Source organism: Rhincodon typus, chromosome 16 (assembly GCF_021869965.1).
Source record: "Rhincodon typus isolate 14 chromosome 16, sRhiTyp1.1, whole genome shotgun sequence".
Classification (NCBI taxonomy): domain Eukaryota; kingdom Metazoa; phylum Chordata; class Chondrichthyes; order Orectolobiformes; family Rhincodontidae; genus Rhincodon; species Rhincodon typus.
The window spans coordinates 10,993,315-11,015,286 of NC_063347.1; the positions used below are offsets into that span (position 1 = coordinate 10,993,315).

General features: G+C 43.6%; 1 protein-coding gene across 1 annotated transcript in view; it reads right to left on the reverse strand.

The window, feature by feature from the left end:
• Window positions 1–18,316, reverse strand: part of uba1 (ubiquitin-like modifier activating enzyme 1) — a 272,418-nt gene extending 254,102 nt beyond the window's left edge. The window contains exons 1-11 of the mRNA XM_048606255.1: window positions 18,154–18,316; window positions 16,549–16,683; window positions 15,058–15,164; window positions 12,682–12,772; window positions 10,969–11,101; window positions 8,952–9,049; window positions 7,120–7,266; window positions 5,857–6,033; window positions 4,848–4,958; window positions 2,448–2,528; window positions 797–952 (exon numbers count right to left, since the gene is read on the reverse strand). Coding sequence (XP_048462212.1) covers window positions 797–952; window positions 2,448–2,528; window positions 4,848–4,958; window positions 5,857–6,033; window positions 7,120–7,266; window positions 8,952–9,049; window positions 10,969–11,101; window positions 12,682–12,772; window positions 15,058–15,164; window positions 16,549–16,683; window positions 18,154–18,300 — 1,383 coding nt within the window. The 5' untranslated portion in view covers window positions 18,301–18,316. The remainder of the gene's footprint in view (window positions 1–796; window positions 953–2,447; window positions 2,529–4,847; window positions 4,959–5,856; window positions 6,034–7,119; window positions 7,267–8,951; window positions 9,050–10,968; window positions 11,102–12,681; window positions 12,773–15,057; window positions 15,165–16,548; window positions 16,684–18,153) is intronic.
• Window positions 18,317–21,972: the final 3,656 nt, after the last annotated feature.

The following is a 21,972-nucleotide window of genomic DNA, read 5'->3' on the forward strand; positions in this document are numbered from 1 at the left end:
GTAGAACGACTCCCTACATAGGGAAAGACTTTGGAAATCTGAAGCACAAATGGGCTTAGGAGTTCAAGTTTAGGATTAATATGCAGGTTCAGTTGGCAGTTAGGAAGGCAAATGCAATGTTAGCATTCATTTCAAGAGGGCAAGACTACAAGAGCAGGGGTGTACTGCTGAGGCTATATAAGGCTCTGCTCAGACCGTATTTGGAATATTGCGAGCAGTTTTGGGCCCCGTATCAAAGGAAGGATATGCTGGCATTGGAGGGGTCCAGAAGAGTTTAACAAGAATGATCCTGGGCATGAAGCGTTGTCAATACGAGGAGACTTTGAGAGCTCTAGGTCTGTACTCAATGGAGTTTAGAAGGATAAGGGGAAATATCATTGAAACTTGCAGAATACTGAGGGGCATGGATAGAGCGGACATGGAGAAGATGTTTCCAGTAATTGGCGAGACTAGGACCTGAGGGCACACAGCCTCAGAGCGAAGGGCCAATCCTTTAGAACTGAGATGAGGAGGAATTTTTTCAGCCAGAGGGTGGTGAATCTGTGGAACTCATTGCTGCAGAGGGCTGTGGAGGCCGAGTCATTGAGTATAGTTTCTTGATTGGTACGGGGATCAAAGGTTACAGGGAGAAGGCAGGAGAATGGGGTTGAGAAACATATTAGCCATGATTGAATGGCACAGCAGATTTGATGGGCTGAATGGCCTATTTATACACCTACGTCCTGTGGTCTAGCCATTCCTAATGATTGTACTTAATTATAACTAATTGATTATGATGCAACTTGTTCTGACTCACCGTTACATCGCCAGGTCTGAAGAGAAACTGCCGGTTGAGGTTCGATTTTTCAATCGTATCCATGTCCGTCACTGTGATGCTCCCGCCCTCTCCTGCTCCCAAGCCAATCATGGCAAAGTTTTTCATCAGCTCACATCCAATGGCACCTGCACCAACCTGAGAGCACAGCCAGAGTAAAGCAATCCTCTAGGAACAGTCATCACATTATCTATCCAAGAGAGGTACGGTGACAGCACGCCTGATGGGAATATAAGCCTAACTTATATCATCTCTCCTCATAACTCAACATTCAGAGTACTGGTAGTTCAATGCTTATTGTCACGTTAGTTTATAAGGCCAGACATGGGGTTTGGTTAGCTCAGTTGGCTGGGCAACAGGTTTGGAATGCAGAGCGATGCCAACAGGTAGGGTACAATTCCTGTACCAGCTGACATTTCCATGATGGTCCTGCTTTCCCAACATTGCTCCTTGCCTGAGGTGAGGTGACACTTAGCTTAAGTTCGCTGCTAATTGTCTCTCCTTAATGAGAGAGTGGGATTCTGATGACCTTTTTTACCACATGAGAACACAAGACCCACTGGTCAGGCAGAGAAGATACACTGGTAAACACACTGTGGTATTACAGAAGCATCGATCCACACTTGGCCCAAGGGTCTAAACTTTATTTAATCTTTCATGGGATGCCAGTGGGTCATGGGTTAGGCCAGAATTTATTGTCCATCACTAATTGCTCTTCACAAGGCAGTACTCAGCCACCTTACTGAACTGCTACAAAAACAAAGTTGCTGGAAAAGCTCAGCAGGCCTAAATAACGCACTTCTGAAGCTTTAACTGCTGATGTGTTGTAGAACATGTGGCAGCTGATATGTGCACAGCAAGATCCCACAATGAGTTATGTGTGGGTTTCAGTAAGTGCTGACCAGGGCATCCCTGCAATCTTGCACATCCACCCGAGGGGCTTTAATTGCCTTGTCTGGAAAGTGTCACCAGACCTGTTGAACTTTTCCAGTAACTTTCCTTTTTGTTCTTGATTCACAGCATCTGCAGTTCTTTTGGTTTTTACTGAACTGCTAATGTGGTCCAAGTGGTGCTAAAGAGGGAGTTCCAGGATTTCGACCCAGTAACTGTGAAGAATGGCAATTGGTTCTAACCGAAGATGTGGTGTGGCTTGTAGGGGATTTCATTGATGGGGGTGTTCCAATTCTTCTGCCAGCCTTTTCCTCCTAGGTGCAGGTTGGGGATTTTCCATTACTGTCGAAGGAGCCTTGATGTATTATTGCAGTGCATCTTGTAGATGGTACTCCCTGCTGCGACTGTGCATCAGTGCTGGAGGGAATGGATGGTTAAAGTTGTGGATGGGGTATTGAAAGTGCTGTCCTACATGAGGAAAGGCAGAGGTGTTCACTGTAGTGAGGCTGATATTACCCAAAGTGGGCACCAACATTTTTGAGAGAATAAAAATACATCACTTCACCCAGAGGCCTCACCGATGATGTCACCTGGCATGGTGACAAAACGTATGAACAAGAACAAGCCAGCTTGGTGAGCAAGTCAACAACCTCACCCACAACCTGAGCTACAAATCTTAGCCAAAACTTTAAAGAATAAAAATGCTCTGAAAGCAGGGACTCAGATCTCGCCCTCCACTTACCAGGAAATATTTCTGCATCTTCAGCTCCTCTTGAAATTCAGCTCCAAAGATAGCGATCTGCCCATCATAACGACAGTTTCTCTGCACAAAACAAGAAAAAGGAGAAACAACAGGCCAGTCAGGTTGGTAATGTCAGAGCATGATAGGCCATTGCATTCTGTACTGATTGGTTCTCTGATTAAACTCACTCACAACTCAACTGACAATGTGAGCTGTATTCCAGAACATTGGACAGTGAGCACCATTTTCCAATTTCATCTTAGATAATCCCATCAGGAGTTTATCAATGCTTTTCCACCCATTAACTTCCCAGCCAGATTTATCCCCGATCTTTGTCATATAATTGATTGTGACCAATTAATCTTATTTTTCCCACAATAAACTCATTTATAAAATCTTGATCGTATTAACTAATTGGCTGACAATTGCTCCAAAGTTATCTTCTGCTGGATACACATCTGTGATGAGCTCAAACATTCGCACATTGCACTCACACCTACTGAGCGTAAATCAATTAACAGCTTGTTCTCGGAAGTTAATGCTTGGAATATACAAAACTCAATCAATCAGTCACAAAAACAGAGATTACCCAGTTCCAGCTCTGACTCAGCTGGTGACCCATTTCACCCCCATCGGAAGGTCAGGAGTTCAAGTTCCGGTCCAGGGACTCAAGGCCACGATCGAGCCTGACCCCTCAGGGGTGTCGCTTTCCAGACAAAGCAATTAAAGCCCCTCAGGTGGATGTGCAAGATTGTAGGGATGCCATGGTCAACACTTATTGAAACCCACACATAACTCTTGTGGGATCTTGCAGTGCACATATCGGCTGCCACATGTTCTACATCAAATCAGCTTCAGAAGTGCATTATTGGCCATGAGGTCAACTGAGGTCATACAGCCATAGAGTGACTGGGATCTACAGCACGGAAACAGGCTCTTCGGTCCGACTCATCCATCCATGGTAATGGAATGCACAACATGTTTCTCTCACTGATCAATGGCAACATCACTGGTAAATGCACTTCGATACAGCAAATTATGGGAGGGTGCACTTTGATGGGAATAATAAAAAGGGTCAGGTATTCCTTACAAAGTAAATGTCATGACTGAGGCCTGGGATTTTCACATGCAGACTGTTACAAGTAGATACGCAGGTCAAGAAGAGCATTACAAAAGAACAAACGAAACACAAATTTGTGTCTAGGATATTTGATTTAATCATAGAGTCACAGAATCATACAGTACAAGACGCTCCTTGGCCCATTGAGTAAGCACCGCCAAAAACATACTGCTACCTATAACAGTCCTACGTTCCCACACTAAGCCCATAGCCTTGAATGTTATGACACTTCAACTGCTGATCCAAGTATTTTTTAAAGGTTGTGAGGTGTCCCGCCTCAATTATTCTCCCAGGCAGTGCATTCCAGACCCTCACTGCCATCTGGGTGAAAAAGTTTGCCCTCAAATCCCCTCCAAACCCCCTGCCTTCCACTTTCAAAACATGCCCGCTTTCTATTGACTGAAAGCCAATAGGTTATAAACTTGTATAAAACTAGAAACACTAAGCACAGCTCCAGCTTCCCTAATATAGGCACTAGTTTAGGTTCAAAAAGCACCGACAAACAAAAAAACCTTTTCAAGAGCAATCAGTTCAGGTTTGGAATGCTCTGTTTGGAAGCGCGATACAGAGGGCTCAACTGAAACATCCAGGAGGGCATGGGATGATTGTTTGTGGGGAAATAGCAAGAGATTGGCATTAATTCAAAATGGTCAGAGAACAGGTCTAGGCATGTTGGGCTGAAAGACCTCATCTGCATGATAACAGCTCTGTGATGCAGGATGATAGTGAACTACAGGGCATCGCCTCAAAATAACGGGGAGCAGATTTAGGACTGAATTGAGGAGGAACTTCTTCAGCCAAAGGGTTGTGAATCTGTGTAATTCCCTGCCCAGTGAAGCAGTTGAGACTACTTCGTTGAATGTTTTTAAGGCAACAAAAGATAGAGTTTTGAACAGTAAAGGAATTAAGGGTTATGGTGAGTGGGCAGGTAAATGGAGCTGGAGCCACAAAAAGATCAGCCATGATCTTATTGAATATGTGGGGCAGGGTCAAGGGATAAGATGGCCTACTCTTGCTCCTATTTCTTATGTTCTTATGACTTATTAAAGGAGAAACTAGATAAATACATGAAATAGAATAAAACATGTCGATGAGGTTATATGAGGCTGGTGTGAAACATAACTTCTGGTATAAGCCAGTTGGATCATATGGATTGTGTACTGTATACTGTAAGCAATTCTGAAAGCAATGTGTTTATTTACACAAAGCTTCATAGAGATGGGCTCTTTAGAAAGAGAGTGAGGCTGTGGTATGTAGATCAGAATCCTGCTGATACTTACAGGTGCAAAATTTTCTTCAGGGAAAGGGACACCTTTGTTTTCTTCAGGCAAACACTCGAGTGCATCGAAGTACATCCACTGGTGGAGGGGCATGAACTTCCCTGTACAGGCCTGAAACCACATCAAGAGACAAATCAGTGCAGGGCAAAGAGGGAGCCATGGCATCACCAGAATCAGCATAGAATCGTAGAATCTCTACTGTGTGGAAGCAGGTCATTATGCCCATCAAGTCCACACTGACCCACCGAACAGCATCTCACCCAAACCCAGCCCCTACCCTATCCCTGTAACTCTGCATTTCCCATGGCTAATCCACCTCGCCAGCACCTCCCCGAACACTCTGGGCAATTTACCATGGCCAAGCCACCTAACCTAGAAAGGCATCATTAACTACACAAGAATAGAAAAACTAGGAGCAGGAGTAGGTAATTCAGCCTGTTGTGTGCATGTTCCACCATGACCAATCTCATCTTGGCCTCAGTTCCACTCTCCTGCTCGCTCTCCGTAACCCTCAAACCTATTACAAATTACAAAATCTGTCTACCTCATCCTCATATTTATTCAGTGTCCCAGCATCCACCACATTTTGTGGGAGCGAATTCCACTCATTCATGACACATTGAGAGACTCCCAATCTTCTTTGCTAACACAGGATAGAAATAGCTTGGAAAACAGAGTCAAAGTCAAGTTGACACCAAAGTCTGTACCCAGGACTGAGACACTGTGGTTTTATCGTGGAGCTTTCAAATCTTTTTCAGTGGCCAGCATAGCCAATGACCAATGTCCTGAGGCTAACTAACTCTCCACTGATTCACCCCTCATCACACACCCACATCTCATAAGAAGAGAAGTCCCATTCCCAACTTGCTTAGTTTTAACATGGTGGTGCTGGTGATAGACGATTGCAGGGTAGTTAAACAGCTCTGTGCCCCTTTACAACGTGGCTCCAAATCAAATATGGTGGCCTCAGGTCACAAAGAGTCTGTATTTGGCTTCACCTCTCTTTTACCTTCATGACTTCCTGAGCAGCGATGCCACCAATAAATGCAGTGATAGGACTCAGGTTGCCTCTGGCAACATAGGCCAGTTTTCTCACTAGGTTCTCATCCAAGGGCTCTTCATTTAGGATCGAAGGGTCATTCTCACTGAGCTTATTTGCAATGGCCACTAAGAGTTCTGCATCAGTCTACAAGAGAAATAGAAAGAACTAATAAGTTTTAAATATGCATATAATTTTTTTAACCTCTGTTCATGTATGTTTTCTTCTTTGACATTACATTTTGGTGGCTAATTGCCTTCATCAAAGTGAGGGATTTCACCGAAGGATAGAAAAATACTTCGATAAAAGCACAAGCCACATTTGCATTGTGCTTCTGGGTGAAAGAAAAGACTTGCATTTATATGGCATCTTTTACAACCACAGGATGCATTTTAAAACCTATGAAGTCCTGCTTAAAGTGGTCATCTGGAAATCTGAATCATAGAATCCATCTAGTACAGAAAGATGCCATTTGGCCCGTAAAGACTACACTGACCCTCCGAAGAGCATTCCACCAAGATCCACATCCTTACCTTATCCCTGTTACCCTGTATTTTATCATGGCTAATCCACCTAGCCTGCATGTCCCTGACCACCATGGGGCAATCCACCCTAACCTGCACATCTTTGGACAATGGGAGGAAACTGGAGCAAACCCACACAGACATGGGGACAATGTACATTGTCCACACAGACAGTCGCCTGAGGGTGGAATCAAACCCAGGTCCCTGGCGCTGTGAGGCAGCAGAGCTGACCACTGAGCCATGATGCTGCCAATTTGTGCACAGGGAGATCATGGCAAATAGCAAAATGATAATGGCTAGGGAATCCATTTGAGTGATGTGGATCAGATGATAAATATTGGCCAGGACACTGGACAAAACTTACCTGGTTTTCCTTGGAAGTAGCATCAGAGGATATTTCACGCTCACTTGGCTTAAGGTCTCAACCAAAAGATTGGACCTCCGATATTGCAGCACTCTGTCAGTGCAAAGAAGGCATCAAGGTTATAAGGTCACATCTTTGGAGTGTATCTTGAACCTACAAGGCTCTAACTGAGAGGCGACAGTATTACCCAGTGAGCCAGGCCTTGATATCTATGCTAGTCTTATCAAAGATCAACATTCATTTCAATAGCAGCAGGGAGGGATCTGGTGAACAGTAACAGGATGTTATTAAGTGGAGGATGCTATCTTAGGAGCTAATCCACCTGTAGGTACCAGGAACGCTCACCTTCTCCCAGGGTTTGGGGAGCCGTCTATAGTCTTTCACAAACTGATGGAGAGCCTGGAAAGCAAAATGCAACGTTCCCTGTCTGTTTACTTTCCCAAAGTCAGAAACCTGGTATTTCGGCTCCTTCAGTGCCTCCTTAAAGGATTTCTGTGAATGAAAAGGCGAGAGTTGGTGTAAGTAATCAGACTGGCAAGGGTCCTCTTGTACACTGTACTTGAGCATTGGCGAAGGTCACACTAAAACAGAGTCCACAGTGACTAACAACACCAACAGCTGTATACTCCTGCTAAAGCCATGCAACCTGCACCGACACAACAGATATCATTGTCTCTGGCCCCTCAATCTGCCTCATCGATGGAAGATCAAACTTTTCAGAGAATCCAAGAGTTTGGGAGGTTAAATTATGAGATGGTGTTGGATAGATTTATTCGAGTGTGGAAGATTGAGGGGGGATCTAAATGCACCATTTTCAACGGCAGGTTGCATTTAGAGAAACCAATTCCTCTGGTCAAGGTTTGCAGAACAAGGGGATATAATCCTGAACTTGGAGCTAGTCCAATTAGGAAGGAAATCAGGAAGCGCCTTTCTCACATGACATGTTGCTGAAAATGTGGAAATCTCACTTCTAAAAGCTGCGTGTGCTCGGACAATTAACTGAAGATTTCAAGACTTTTATTGGGATGTCACCGTCACTAGCAGGGTCAGTATTTATTGCTCATCCCTAATTAGAGTCAGGGAGTCATAGAGTCATACACCACGCAAATAGACCCTTTGGCCCAACTCGTCCATGCCAACCAGGTTTCCTAAACTGAACTAGTCCCATTTGCCTGTGTTTGGCTCATATCCCACTAAACTTTTCCTATTCCTAGTCGAAAGTCATGTTCTTGAACCATTGCAGTTTACATGGTGTAGGTACTAGAGGTGCCCTGAGATCAATACCTTGTTGTCTCCCTTTGGCATCAAGAAAGCTGAATCACAAAGCAGCCCCGACTGAACAAAATTGCGAAGCAGGACCTAAGGAGTTGACCAGCCTCCTATTCAAAAATGTTTGTCATTAAACAGTCCTGGGAAGGAGACAAACTTATGATGAATAAATTCACAGTTTGGTACCTTGCAGCTAGGGTGGCCAACCTCTAGAGGTTACCAGGGAGTGCTCAGGAATTGGACATTGGGTTACTAGACACATCCCATGAGTATAAAGATGTCACAGAGCAATTTAAAACATGGCTCCTCTTGTGACCAACACCAGGACGAGGTAGGGCACCATGTGAGCATGTGCAAAATCACAACACTGAGAACAGAATTGACTGCTCTGCCCAGATCAATTCAGCTATTGATCGCATTGACAGCCCACTATCAGACTTGAACTCGACGTGGCAAAGCAGCACAAGTCTGTAGAGTTTGGAGACCAGCTGGAAGTACGGGGCAAGGTAAGGTATTGATCCAGTCCAGCAAACTTTGTTTTAACCTGCACCTTATGAACCTGCACCCTTGATAAACTGGCAAAAATTATATATCTGAAATACTGAGAAGTTTACTGTCTTACTGCAATTTCTGAGTAGTCAGTTAAGGGAGCGAGCGAGAAGGCTCTCTCTCAATAAGTTTTATTTAAGGGTAAGTTGCACTATTATTTAAGTGATTTACTCTGTAAGTATAATAGCAATGTGTATACCCCTGCATGACATTTCAATTACTTAGTGTGTATTTTTACATTGATTATGTGGACCTCTTGATCAATCGGAATATTTGATCATCCATTTTAGAACCTGCTAAAGGTGAAGGGTCAGGTACTAAAGTGGCAATAGAGAATGGGCCAAAACATACAGACTTACAAACGTCAGTGTCTGCGGCATTTTTACTTCCGTCACAACCCCGCCTTGTTCGTAATTGCTAAAGTCACTCGTGTCACCGATGAAGAAGGAATAAGGATCTAAAGAAAAGACACAACAGAAATCAACAAGAAGTTTTCTTTTCTCTCTGAGGGGTGTTCAAATGTGGAACTCTCCCCCATAGCAGGTAGTGAAGGCTGGGTCTTTAAATCTATTCATAGAATCCCTACAGTGTGGAAACAGGCCCTTTGGCCCAACAAGTCCACACCCACACTCACAGCATCCCACCCAGACCCATCCCCCTAATCTACACATCCCTGGACACTATGGGCAATTTAGCATGGCCAATCCACCTAATCTGCACATTTTTGGACTGTGGAAGGAAACCAGAGCACCTGGAGGAAACTCACGCAGACACAGGGAGAATGTGCAAACTCCACACAGACAGTCACCCGAGGGTGGAATTGAACCCTGGTCCCTGGCACTGTGAGGCAGCAGTGCGAGCCACTGAGCCACTGTGCCACCCCAAAGGCTGAGTTAGATAGTCTTGAGATAGCCTTGAGTTCAAGGCTGAGTTAGATAGATACTTGATCGACAAAGGATTTAAGGATTACTAGGGGATGGACTGGAAAATAGAACTGAGATTGTGACCATTTCAGCCACAATTGTATTGTTCCGAAGAAGAGTCATACCAGACTCAAAACATTTACTCTGTTTGTCTCTGCTGCCAGATCTGCTGAGTTTCTCCAGCACCGTCTATGTTGAAAGAAGATTATTAAAAAATGTTTTTTAAGAACAGTTTGTTCCTGATTCGAGGGTCAGTCACCAGGATCACTGGACCCGAAACGTTAACTCTGATCTTTTTCTTCACAGATGCTGCCAGACCTGCTGAGCTTTTATTTCGCTTGGGAACCCTGCAGGCCAATGGTATCAATGTGGACTTTACAAGCTTCAAGATCTCCCCTCCCCCTACCGCATCCCAAAACCAGCCCAGCTTGTCCCTGCCTCCCTAACCTGTTCTTCCTCCCATCTATCCACTCCTCCCACCTCAAGCCCCACCCCCATCTCCTACCTACTAACCTCATCCCACCCCCTTGATCTGTCCGCCCTCCCTGGACTGACCTATCCCCTCCCAAACTCCCCACCTACACTCACCTTTACTGGCTCCATCCCTGCCTTTTTGCCCTGTCTGTCTCCTCTCCACCTATCTTCTCCTTTATCCATATTCTATCCACCTCCCCCTCTCTCCCTATTTATTTCAGAACCCCCTTCCCCTCCCCCATTTCTGAAGAAGGGTCTAGGCCCGAAAGGTCAGCCTTCCTGCTCCTCTGATGCTGCTTGGCCTGCTGTGTTCATCCAGCTCTACACCTTGTTATCTCTTTTTCCAGCAACTTCTGTTTTTGTTCCTGATTTGCAGCATCCGTGGTTCTTTCTGTTTTTATTTAGCTAAAGACCTGGTTAGTTGATGGATTAGAGTAAGGTTAGGAGGGTGGGAAGAGAAGATGATCTTTAAAAAAAAATGCAGTGGTTTATGATGCTCTGGAATGCTCTGTCTTGACAGGACAGAGGAATCAGATTCACTAGTAACACAGAGCTTTATAAACATGGGGTTATGGGGAGCAAGCAAAGCAGTTTGATTAATTGGCTAGCTTCTTGAAAAGAGCTAGTAGAGGTTTTATGGGCTGAACAGTCTTATGACTCCACAATGAAAGATACAGGGACACAGGCCATCCAGTTAGCCAAGACTCCTTATAACAAAACACAGGATGGTAAAGAGTATTGATAAAGTGCATCTCAAATTATTTCCAAATCAAACTGCAACAGGCAAGTCCATATCTCTAACAGGTTAATACGATCACACAGGATGTTAGTAATTATTTCACACAACTAGTGAAGTCTTTTATTTGCATTACGGAAAGCTTTTTCACACAGAAACATTCCTCCTCTTGCCTTCGTTATCTGGCAGGAAGATGTCATTGTGAGGTTTGACTGCCCCCTAGTGTTACTGAAAGCTGCTTACCATTAACCTGGACTTCAACGGGTTTGCAGTTGTTCAGTTCAGTCATGCCCTGAACTTGAGAGAAGGTCACGTAATCCCCAGTCTGAAATCCATGCCACGCTTCGTCTATGCAGGTCACCAGGCCGGACTTGCCCTACAGTTAAAAAAAAATCAGAACAACTTGATTTGTTTTATTTTAAATGCCTTTTCAGGGTTATGATTCCTGCACTCAATTACTGACCAAGCCTTTGATCAAAAGGAGCATTTGCACTGTTTTCAGTTTCTCTGGCTTCCTCCATGTGAGAGTAAAATCAATCAAACCCAGGAGATTCCTGGATGCCAACACTGGTCAACTCCCTCTGGTGTTGTTCCTGGTGCCAAGGAAGACATTAACTTGTTTGTCAGCTCTAACAAAATAAAAACCGAAAGAACTGTGGATGCTGTAAATCAGGAACAAAAACAGAAGTTGTTGGAAAAGCTCAGCAGGTCTGGCAGCATGTGTGAAGAGAAATCAGAATTAACATTTCGGGTCGCATGACCCTTCCTCAGAATTTAAATTCTGACACTGCCTTTCTCACACTTTCAATTAACACTTATTATTTATTCCTTTCTGATATAACTACCTCGGAGGTTGCAGTATTCCATTTTACCCTGGAAGATCTGGATAATGATTTGTGCCCTAGCTCCACATACGATCACACAGGATATACAGTGCAGAAGTAGGCCATTTGGCCCATCCAGTCCATTTGGGTTTCATTGTGACTGTCTTGATTTGACAGTCTCTTGTTGGGCTCTTCCCCACAAGAGGAAATATTCTGTCCATATCCACTTGTACAAAATCTTACAGGATTCTAAAGTCCTCTGTTTGGTCAACACTCAAACCTTTTCTTTCAAGAGCAAAGAGACGGTCATCTCCTGTTCTTACACCTTTTAAATTTTTTTATATACGAGGAAGAGCATGACGGTATTTGGTAATATCTTGCCTCCATTGTCCAGCTTGTTGAGAGTATCCTCGCTTGATTTCATGATTGTCTATCAGATTGTAACAAGAGCGATGGTCTGTCAATGACCAATGCCCCCCACCATGCACTGTGACCTGTGATCTCTGATAATATGCTCTGGCCCCCTCCTCTTCCTCATGCTTCCCCTTGAAGTCAATTCCACGTGTGTACACCAATGACACTCAGCTCTAACTTTACACTATTTGTCTCAATCCATTCCTGATTATCCATTGTCAGATTGCGGCCTGACATTCAGCCTTGGGTGAATTGAACATTGCACCAGCTAAAGATTAGGAAAATTGAAGAGATTGTGTTTGGGAATTGGCTGGGGGCAGTTGATATACTGCCACAAATTTCCCATACTTTACCCCCATCCGAATCCACCTGAGACCTCCCCTGTATCAGCAGCAGTGGATAAATTATGTCACTGGCACCATTGATTGGAAGTGGTAAGTGAGTCACAGCACCAGGTGGAGCGTTGTATTGGCGAATGCAATACATGGAAGAGCATGCAATGTTTCTCAAGTGTGTGAAGGCAGAGTGTCTGTGCATTTGTCTAGTGTCTACCGAGTCCTGTACATTCTCAGAAGCAGTTAGCACTCTCTGCAAACACCCACTAAAAAGGCCGTGAAAATCACATCTCTCTGGATCAGACTGATGAACAAGAAAGAAACAGAGAGGGAGATAAAGACAAAACATGGCAAGTCGCTCCATAGTGGAGGAAGCAGTTTACCTTGGTGATCCAGGTTACTAATGCTGTCTGGAGTTCTTCACCATTCTTGTCGATCACTGTGAATTTCTCCCCAAAGTCACAGAACAGTTGGCTGTTAAATAAAGCAGAAACATCCAGTGTATGAACTGAACTTGGCATTTCAGAAAGCCTGAATTCACAGATGTCCACCTTTCAGCCCATCGTACTGCTGCCAAAGAACTATCCAACCATTCCACTGTTTACAAAAGAAAAGATGTCCAATAGGAATGACTTCTACTCTAATATTTGAAAACTTACTGTCTTGATTGGCTGAATCACGCGGTCTGGAATTTTATCAAGATGTCGTGATCTTTAATGAGGTTAGAAAACTTCCTCCTGGTAACCAGTCTCCCCACAAATCGGGCCACATCCCCAGACTAGAATAAATAAACATGGCGCCATTTTGTTTTCTGTAATTCCTCAAAAAAAAAGGTTCCTCCGATTGAAATGTTTTTGACAGAAAGATACTTGTAGGGGACTTTTTAAAACCTTATTGTAAATTCTATTTCTTGGGATGTGAGTATCGTTGGCTAGGCCAACATTTATTCCCCGACACTAACAGCTCTCGATGAGTTAAGGTCAGCAGCCATCTTGAAAGGCTGTAAAGATTGGGGGTGTAGGCACACCCACATTGCTGTTATGGAGGAACTCCCAGGATTTTGACCCAGTAACAGTAAGGGGAGGCGATATTTTTCAAAGTTGAGATGATATGTGGCTTGGCAAGGAAGGTGATGATGTTCCCATGTATCTGTTACCCTTGACTTTCTCGATGATGGAGGTCATGGGTTTGGCAGGTACTGTTGAAATGAAGATTTGCAGTTCATCTTGTAAAACACATTAAATATTAAAGAATTTTTAATGACTAAGAAACTGAATAGTCTACAAGTTTCAGTTCAGCTTTCCTAAAGTCATTTGTAATGATTAAGATCAGGGTCCTTACAAGTGCTGGACCAGACACAACCAAAAATGCTTATATCAAGCGTCCTGCTTTATTGGCACTACATCCATAAATATCCACTCCCTCCACCACTAGCTACATTGCACTACAAAAATTCACCAAGACTCCTTAGAAAGACTGTAATGTTTGTCTTTTTAACTTTGCTTCTTATTTTTCTGACCTATGGTAATACCGTGTACAACGGTAATGTCACTTCTTTTCTCCTCATTTCTCTATTCTGTAACTAAGGATTGTACGGAGGTACCTTTGTACCTAAGATGGTGCTGTAAGTGGCGACTTATAAACTTTTTACTATACTCATTTGAGTACATGTGACAATAAAGCTAATTCAATTCAATACAGAACATCTCCCAAACCCACAACCACTACCATCTAGAAGGACAAGGGCAGCTGATACATGGGAACACCCTTCCAAGCCATTCAGCTTCCAGATTTGGAAATATATCACCGTTCCTTCAGTGTCATTGGGTCAAAATCCTGGAACTCCATCCCTCATGACATTGTGGTCTGCCTGCAGCACATAGATAGTTTAAGAAGGCATTTTGCCACCACATTCTCAAGGGCATCTAGGACAGGCAATAAGTGCTAGTTTAGCCAGCAATGCCTACATCCCATGCGTGAATAAAAATACTCTCAGATTGCGGTAGAAGGCCATTGGTGGCACTGATGTTGGGTGGGCAATCCATCGTCCTTATCAGCTCATTGCTCCCCAGTAGTTGTATCAAACCACTCCCCACTGGGAATAGTTTGATACAACTGAGTGGCTTGCAACCACAGTTCGTCATGACCAAACCAAGGACACCCACACCCAAAGAAAAGACAGGCTTGCATTTATATAGCATCTTTCACAGCCACCAGAAAGCACAAAGCAATGTATATCCAATGGAGCACTGTTTGAAACCCAGTCACTGTTGTAACATAGGGGATGTGGCCGCTAGTTTGCAATCAGTAAATTCCCACAAACAGCAAGATGATAACAACTGGATAATGTGTGTTTTGTATCATATCAACTGATGGATAAATATTGGCCAGGACACTGGGGGATAAATGCCTTGTTCTTCTTCAAAGTAGTGCTGGAAAAACTTTCCTCACCCCCTGAGTCAGGCACAGTGCATCTGTTTAAGGTGTCAGCCAAGACACCTCCTACACTGCAATGTTCCCTCAATGCTACAGTCACATACCCATCTGGATTTTTGTGCTCAAGCCCTGGAGTGGGATTTGAACTCAGAAATTCAGAAGCAAGCATGCTACCATCCGAGCCATAGCTGACAAAAAAAATACTTACATGCAAATAAACTAGAAGGAGCATTACTCTTACATATCCCAGTTGGAGTATGTGAAGATGGCGAGGATGATGTTATCATCCAATTCAATATTTACAAACCGTGGCGAGCCCTTACCCAAATAAGCCTTTAGTGTCCGCCACAATAAACTTGGTATTATAGTTATGACAAAACTCCCCGATTTGCAGCTGTTCCTCTAGTGTGGAATCAGTCAGCACAACCACCTAAGGAGGAGAATTTTAAATATTTTAGACAAGGGGTAATTAGTCATTCCAAAAGTTTCAAGTCTCATAGTGCGCAGATTCGTACTGAAATATCACCAGATTCCCCATGATCGTTACACTCAATAGGTGCAGCCAGTCACAGATGAACACAGCTTCCTCCATCAACTGGAATTCACTGAACCAATGAGATAGCCTGCAGGAAAAAGTTGTCCAAATGCGGGTCTTTAAGTCTTTTGTCAAGAACTGCACACGTGGTTCCAAATGGCACCTTGTTCACAATATCATGATGATTTTCAGATGTTCAATACACATCTTAGATAGTTAATGCCCAATTTGAACCCCTCCCATGCTGGTGACTTCCATATTCTGTTACATTTTGACTGATGCTTAAAAAAGCGATACATTTTGTCCACGATTTTTGTCTTGCACTCATCAGGACAATTTGCAAGAATAACCGATATGAGGGGAAAACCAACATTGATTTAGCATTAAAGGAGAGTGCTGATTGGTTGGCAAGTGGAATATCAGTATTGCCCTTGAATTGGTATTCTTGCAAACAGTCCTGAGACAAGAAACGTCCACAAAATGTGTCTTTTTTCAGCAATATTTGAATTCTATACAATAAAATGATTATTTTGTTCTATTTGTGAAACTGTCGATGAGTAAATAAAGTATCAGAGAAAATAAGGCTTGTATTTATGTAATGACTTGCAAGACTATTGGACATCCAAAAGTGCTTTACAGCGAATGAAATACATTTTGAAGTGTAGTCACTTGTTCACAGCTGAGGGGAAGAATCAAACACTCAGCTCTTTGGGGCTGCCTGGCATGTTTTAACACCTCAGGGTGTCATTGCCACCTTTCAGGACCCAATGTTTCTGGAGGGTGGATCGCTGTGTGACCAGAAGAGACCCCCACAACCCTGTATAATTCAACCCCAAGGTATATTAAAGACAGACTGATTAAAGAGTGGCCTCCAGGTTGACTGTGCAATCGTGAAAGTAACTAATAGAGAAAAAAACATTAGAAACAAAAGCAGAAATTGCTGCAGAAACTCAGCAGGTCTGGAGCATCTGTGGAGAGAGAAAACAGACTTAAACTTTCGAGTCCAGTGACTCTTCATTTGAGGAGAAAACAATAAATTGCAGATTGTATTAGAATTCTCAATTTGGTGCAAAAGAAGTGGAATTCCTAAGCCAAGATTTTAAGTTAATTTTTCTTGGCGATTGGCATCTGATCCAGCACATAGTCCCGGGAGCAGGGCTAATGGTAAATTTGAGCAGGATTGAAAATATCGTTTTAAGAAAGGTCTTCATTTCTTAATATGTTTACTCCGATCCATTTACAAACAGGTTTAAGAGAATTTTCTTTACTTCCACTTTACCTGGAATTGGCATAAGAAGTCCTCAGTTAATTTCCCGGTGTATGAGGATACAGGAACATAACTGTTCAGTTCTGCCAGCCGGTGCTCAGATGCCTTAGCCCTGTTCTTCCCGATATCGTGTACCGTCAGGAAAAACTAAACACCGGAGACAGAAACTCAGGAAATTAGATATTTTCTCATCATCCTCTTCAGTGATGTTATGACACACCGCTGGAGCAAGTAGGACTTGACCCCAGGCCTCCTGGCTCAGGAATAGGGACACTACCACTGTGCCACAAAAGCATTTGCACACAGTGCCAGAATAGAAATAGAAATCGGATGCTGGAAATCAGAAACACAAACAGACATTGCTGGAAAAGCTCAGCAGGTCTGGCAGCATCTCTGGAGAGAAATCTGAGTTAAAGTTTCGGGTCCAGTGACACTTCCTTAGAACTGAGTTATTTCAATTAGTTGTTTGGTAGTAGAGCACTTGAGTATTGCTGAAAAAAGATGCAGTTATGTTCCTTTCCTCTCTATGTTATTAACTGACTTCCCCCTTAATTAATTTGTGCTAATCATCTGGCAGCTACAGTGACATTCTCAGCAATTTCAAAGTTAAAAAAAAAATTCCTGAATTGTTTGTTGGACATATTAGTGAATAAACTTTTATACTTACAGATCTGTTAACCAGGTGGGTAATGGCACTTTGTTTTTTTTTAATTCATGGGATGAGGATTTCATTGGTTAGGCCAGCATTTGTTGCCCATCCCTAACTGCCCAGAGTCAACCACATTGCTGTGGGTCTGGAGTCACATGTAGCCCAAGCCAGGTAAGGATGGCAGTTTCCTTCCCTAAAGGACATTACTCAACCAGATGGGTTTTTGCAACAGCTGATTCAACAACGGATTCATGGCCATCATTAGACTCTTAATTCCACATTGAATTCAACTTCTACAGCAGGATTTGAACCCAGGTCCCCAGAAAACTACCTGTGTCCCTGGATTAATAATCTAGCGATAATACCCCCCCATGGCTTGTGGCAGCTTCTTCAGAGAGCCACCAACTTATTCTATTTAGAATCCCTGCAGTGCAGATAGAAGCCATTCAGCCTATCACGTCTGCTCCAACCCTCTGAAGACAATCCCACCCTTTCACATATCTCTGCATTTCCCATGGCTAATCTACTTAACCTGCACATCTTTGGACTGTGGGAGGAAACCAGACATGGGGAGAAAGTGCAAACTTTACACAGACAGATGCCCAAGGCTGGAATCAAACCCTGGTCCCTAGCACTGTGAGGCAATACTGTGAGCCACCATACAATCGTCCATCCTTTCCTTAGAGTCTTGCAAAAATTTCTTTTCAGTGCATATCAAATTACATTTTTAAAGTTACTATAGAATGCACTTTGGCATTCGTTCAGGCAACAATTCATAGATAAAAGCATAATTTGTTTCCCTCTTATCCTCGAATGCCTACCAAGCTTTTAGCTAGACTGGAGAGAGGAAAAAGTTGGAGGATTTTGTTATTTTTCTCTGGTATATTGACTGCACACTGGTAGTAAGTGGCAATTTGGTCTGCACGGTTTTGTGAATCTGGCCAGGTTTGAGGAAATGACGGCCATACCTGAGAGGAGAGATCATTCCATTCTGTGTTCCCTTCGTCGTGAACTGTCACCTTTTTCACTCCCCCAAGGATGATGTTCTTGGCGATCTCCACACCAAGTCCTCGCATCCCAGAGATCAACACACTGGAATTCTTCATCTGTTTCATGGCCTGGTGGCCCAGCACATATCTACAGGGGTGATTCAAAACCAAATTGGATAGGTTCATAGGCGTTAGGAGTGGTCTTTCGAACCTGCTCTGCCATTCAATAGATTGTGGCTAATCTGATTGTAGTCTCAACTCCACTGTTTGCCATAGGCTCCCCTTGTTACCAAAAAATCTAATTCAGCCTTGAATAAATCCAATAAGCCAGCCTCCAGGACCTTCTGGGGAAGGGAATTCCACACACGAACAATCTGATGAGAGCAAATAATTTATTTTTGCCTTCATCTTATTCTGAAACTAGTTCTCTTCTTCTACACAAGAGGTAACATCCTCTTGGTATCCACCCCCTCAAGTTGCTCAGGATCTTGTGTGTTTCAGTCAGAATGCCTCCTATTCTTCAAAGCTCCCATGAGTCCAGGCCCAACCTGTTCAACCTTGCCTCATGAGAGAAGTCCTTCGGGCCAGGAATGACTCCCATGATCCTTGTCTTTTCCAAATATCTCTTCTCAAATAAGGAGACTAAAACCATACACAGTACTCCAGATGTGCTGTATGTGGGCCTGGAAAGGTTCTGAAAGGGTTAATGTTGAGGAAGACCACGAGCATCACCCACTATGATGACATTATGGACTTGTGGGGCCTAACATCTGGTGTTCCTCAAAGTCTCTGTAACAATATCCATCATATCAATGTAACCTGTAACTAGTTGCTAAAATGCATGAACATAACTTGCTAACAAAAATAGACTATTCCAGTCAGAACAGGAAGTCACCTTCCTCTATCACGTTAGATGCAACAGATCATGTAGATTCCTACAATTAAAGAGGATGGAGGGAAAAACCTTCATCATGAGCAGCAGTTCCTATTGAGCTAGCTAAGCCATCGAACACATGTCTCACCAATGCCTTGTACAGATGCTGTACAATATTCTTACATAATCCATTTCCCTTGCATAAATTTCAACATTCCATTTGGCTCCCTAACTACATCCTGTAGCCGCATGCTAACTTATTTTTATTCACTCGTGGGATGTGAGTGTCGCTGGCTGGCCAGCATTTATTGCCCATCCCTAAGAAGATGGTGGTCCACTACATTCTTGAACCTCTGCAGTTCTGTAGATTGGCCTCAGGGAGCGAATTCCAAGATTTTGACCCAGTGAAGGAACGGCAATATATTTCCAAGTAAGGACAGTGAGTGGCTTGGAGGGAAATTTGCAGATGGTGGTGTTCCCATCTACCTGTTGCCCCTGTCCTTCTATGTGGAAGCATTTGTGGGTTTGGAATGTGCTGTCTAAGATGTCTTACTGAACTTCTGCAGAGCATCTTGTAGATAGTATACACTGCTGCCACTGAGAGTTGGTGGTAGAGGGAGTGACTCTTGTGGATGTGATGCCAATTGAGCAGGTTAGTTTGTCCTGGATAGTATCAAGTTACTTGAGTGTTGTTGGAGCTGCACCCATCTAGGCAAGTGCGGAGTATTCCTTCACACCCATGCTTTATGGCTCATGGATGATGGACAGACTTTGGGGAGTCAGGGGATGTGTTACTCACTGCAGAATTCCTAGGCTCTGACCTGCTCTTGTAGTCACAGTGTTTATGGTGAATCCAGTTGAGGTGTCTGGTCAATAGTAACCCTAAGGATGTAGATAGTGTGTTTCTGATAGAAAGCTTTTGTAGTTGATGTAACTGGACACCTTACTCATTAACTTTAGTTTTAATATCCTGGCCTTGTCTTATGGATTAATCTGCACTTTTGAAATTGGATATGTGTAGGGGTGCAGTGAAGCCTCTTGCCTGTGTACCCCAGAATCTCTTCAATCTGAAACCAGTTAATCACCCGCAGTGAGAAGAACCCTGTGAAGCCTTTAAGACTAAATTAACTGAAGAGATTTGGTGCGCGAAGGAACAGATGGTTGTAAATGCATCATTCTGTTGAAATGGGAGTACAAATACATATAGCAACGGACCAAGACTTTTCTGAATGCTGTTAGGGACATTGGGTTCAGGATCAAAAAGGTAATGATAGATTTATACATAGAATCCCTACATTGTGGAAGCAGGCCATTTAGCCCATCAAGTTCACACTGACCCTCCAAAGAGCATCCCACCCCCCTACCCTATAACCCTGCATTTCCCATGGCTAATCCACCTAACCTGCACATCCCTGGACACTACGGGGCAATTTTAATATGGCCAATCCCCCTAACCTGTATATCCCTGGACACTACGGGACAATTTTAATATGGCCAATCCGCCTAACCTGCACATTTTTGGACTGTGGGAGGAAACCGGAGCATCCGGAGGAAACCCATGCAGACACGGGGAGAATGTGTAAACTCCACACAGACAGTTGCCCAAGGGTGGAATCGAACCTGGGTCCCTGACGCTGTTAGGCAGCAGTGCTAACCACTGAGCTACTATTTTGCCCCATGTAATGTAAAGCTGCCTCAATCCATGTAATGGATTGGCCACAATTTAGTGTAAAGTTTTAGAAGTCTTTTTTTCTATAAATTCACTCTTGGAATGTGACTTGTTAGCAAGACCAGCTTTTATTGGCCTTAAGAAGGCATTGCTGAACTTCTGTTTGTTACAATGGTTTTTGGTACACATCAGTTGCTTGCTAGACCACTTCTGAGGGCAGTTTAGGAGGTAACAATGTTTGTGAAAGACTGGAGCCACATTTAGTCGTACTTATAGAGTCATACAACACAGAGACATGCCTTTCAGCCCAGAATGGTCCATGCCAACCAAAATGTCCATCCACGCTAACCCCATTTCTTTGCACTTGCCCATATCCTTCTAAATCGTTCTTATCCCTGTATTCATCCAAATGCCTTGTAAATATTGTTAATGTACCCACCTCAACTACTTCCGCTGGCAGCTCATTCCGTATGCATACCGTCCTCTGTGTAAAATAGTTGCCCTCAAGGTTCCCATGCATTCTTTCCCCCCTTACCTTAAACTGATGCCCTCTTGTTCTCGATTCCCCAATCCTGGGAAATAGACTGAGTGCATTCACCCTATCCATGCCTCTCATGATTTATACACTTCCATACGATACCCGCTAAGTCTCCTACACTTTAAAGAAAAAAGCCCTAGCTTGTCCAATCTCTCCCTATAACTCAGTCCCTTGAGTCCTGGCAACATCCTTGTAAATCTCTTCTGCACTCTTTCTAGTTCAATAACATCCTTCCTACAGCAAGGTGACCAAAACTGAATACAATACTCCAAGTGCAGCCTCACCAATGTCCTGCACAACTGCAACATAACTTCCCAACTTCTATACTCAATGCCCTGACTGATGAAGGCCAGTGTGCCAAAAGCCTTCTTCACTGCCCTGTCTACCTGTGAATCCACTTTCAGAGAACCGTGCACCTGTGCTCCAAGGTCCCTCTGTTCCACTACACTCCCTAAGGCCCTAACATTCACCATGAAACTCCTAGACAACAAGGTGCAGGGCTGGATGAACACAGCAGGCCAAGCAGCATCATAGGAGCAGAGAGGCTGACGTTTCGGGCCTAGACCCTTCATCAGAAAAGGGGGAGGGGAAGGGGGTTCTGAAATAAATAGGGAGAGAGTGGGAGGCGGATAGAAGAGGGATAGAGGAGAGGATAGGTGGAGAGGAAACAAACAGGTCGAAGAGGCGGGGATGGAGCCAGTAAAGGTGAGTGTAGGT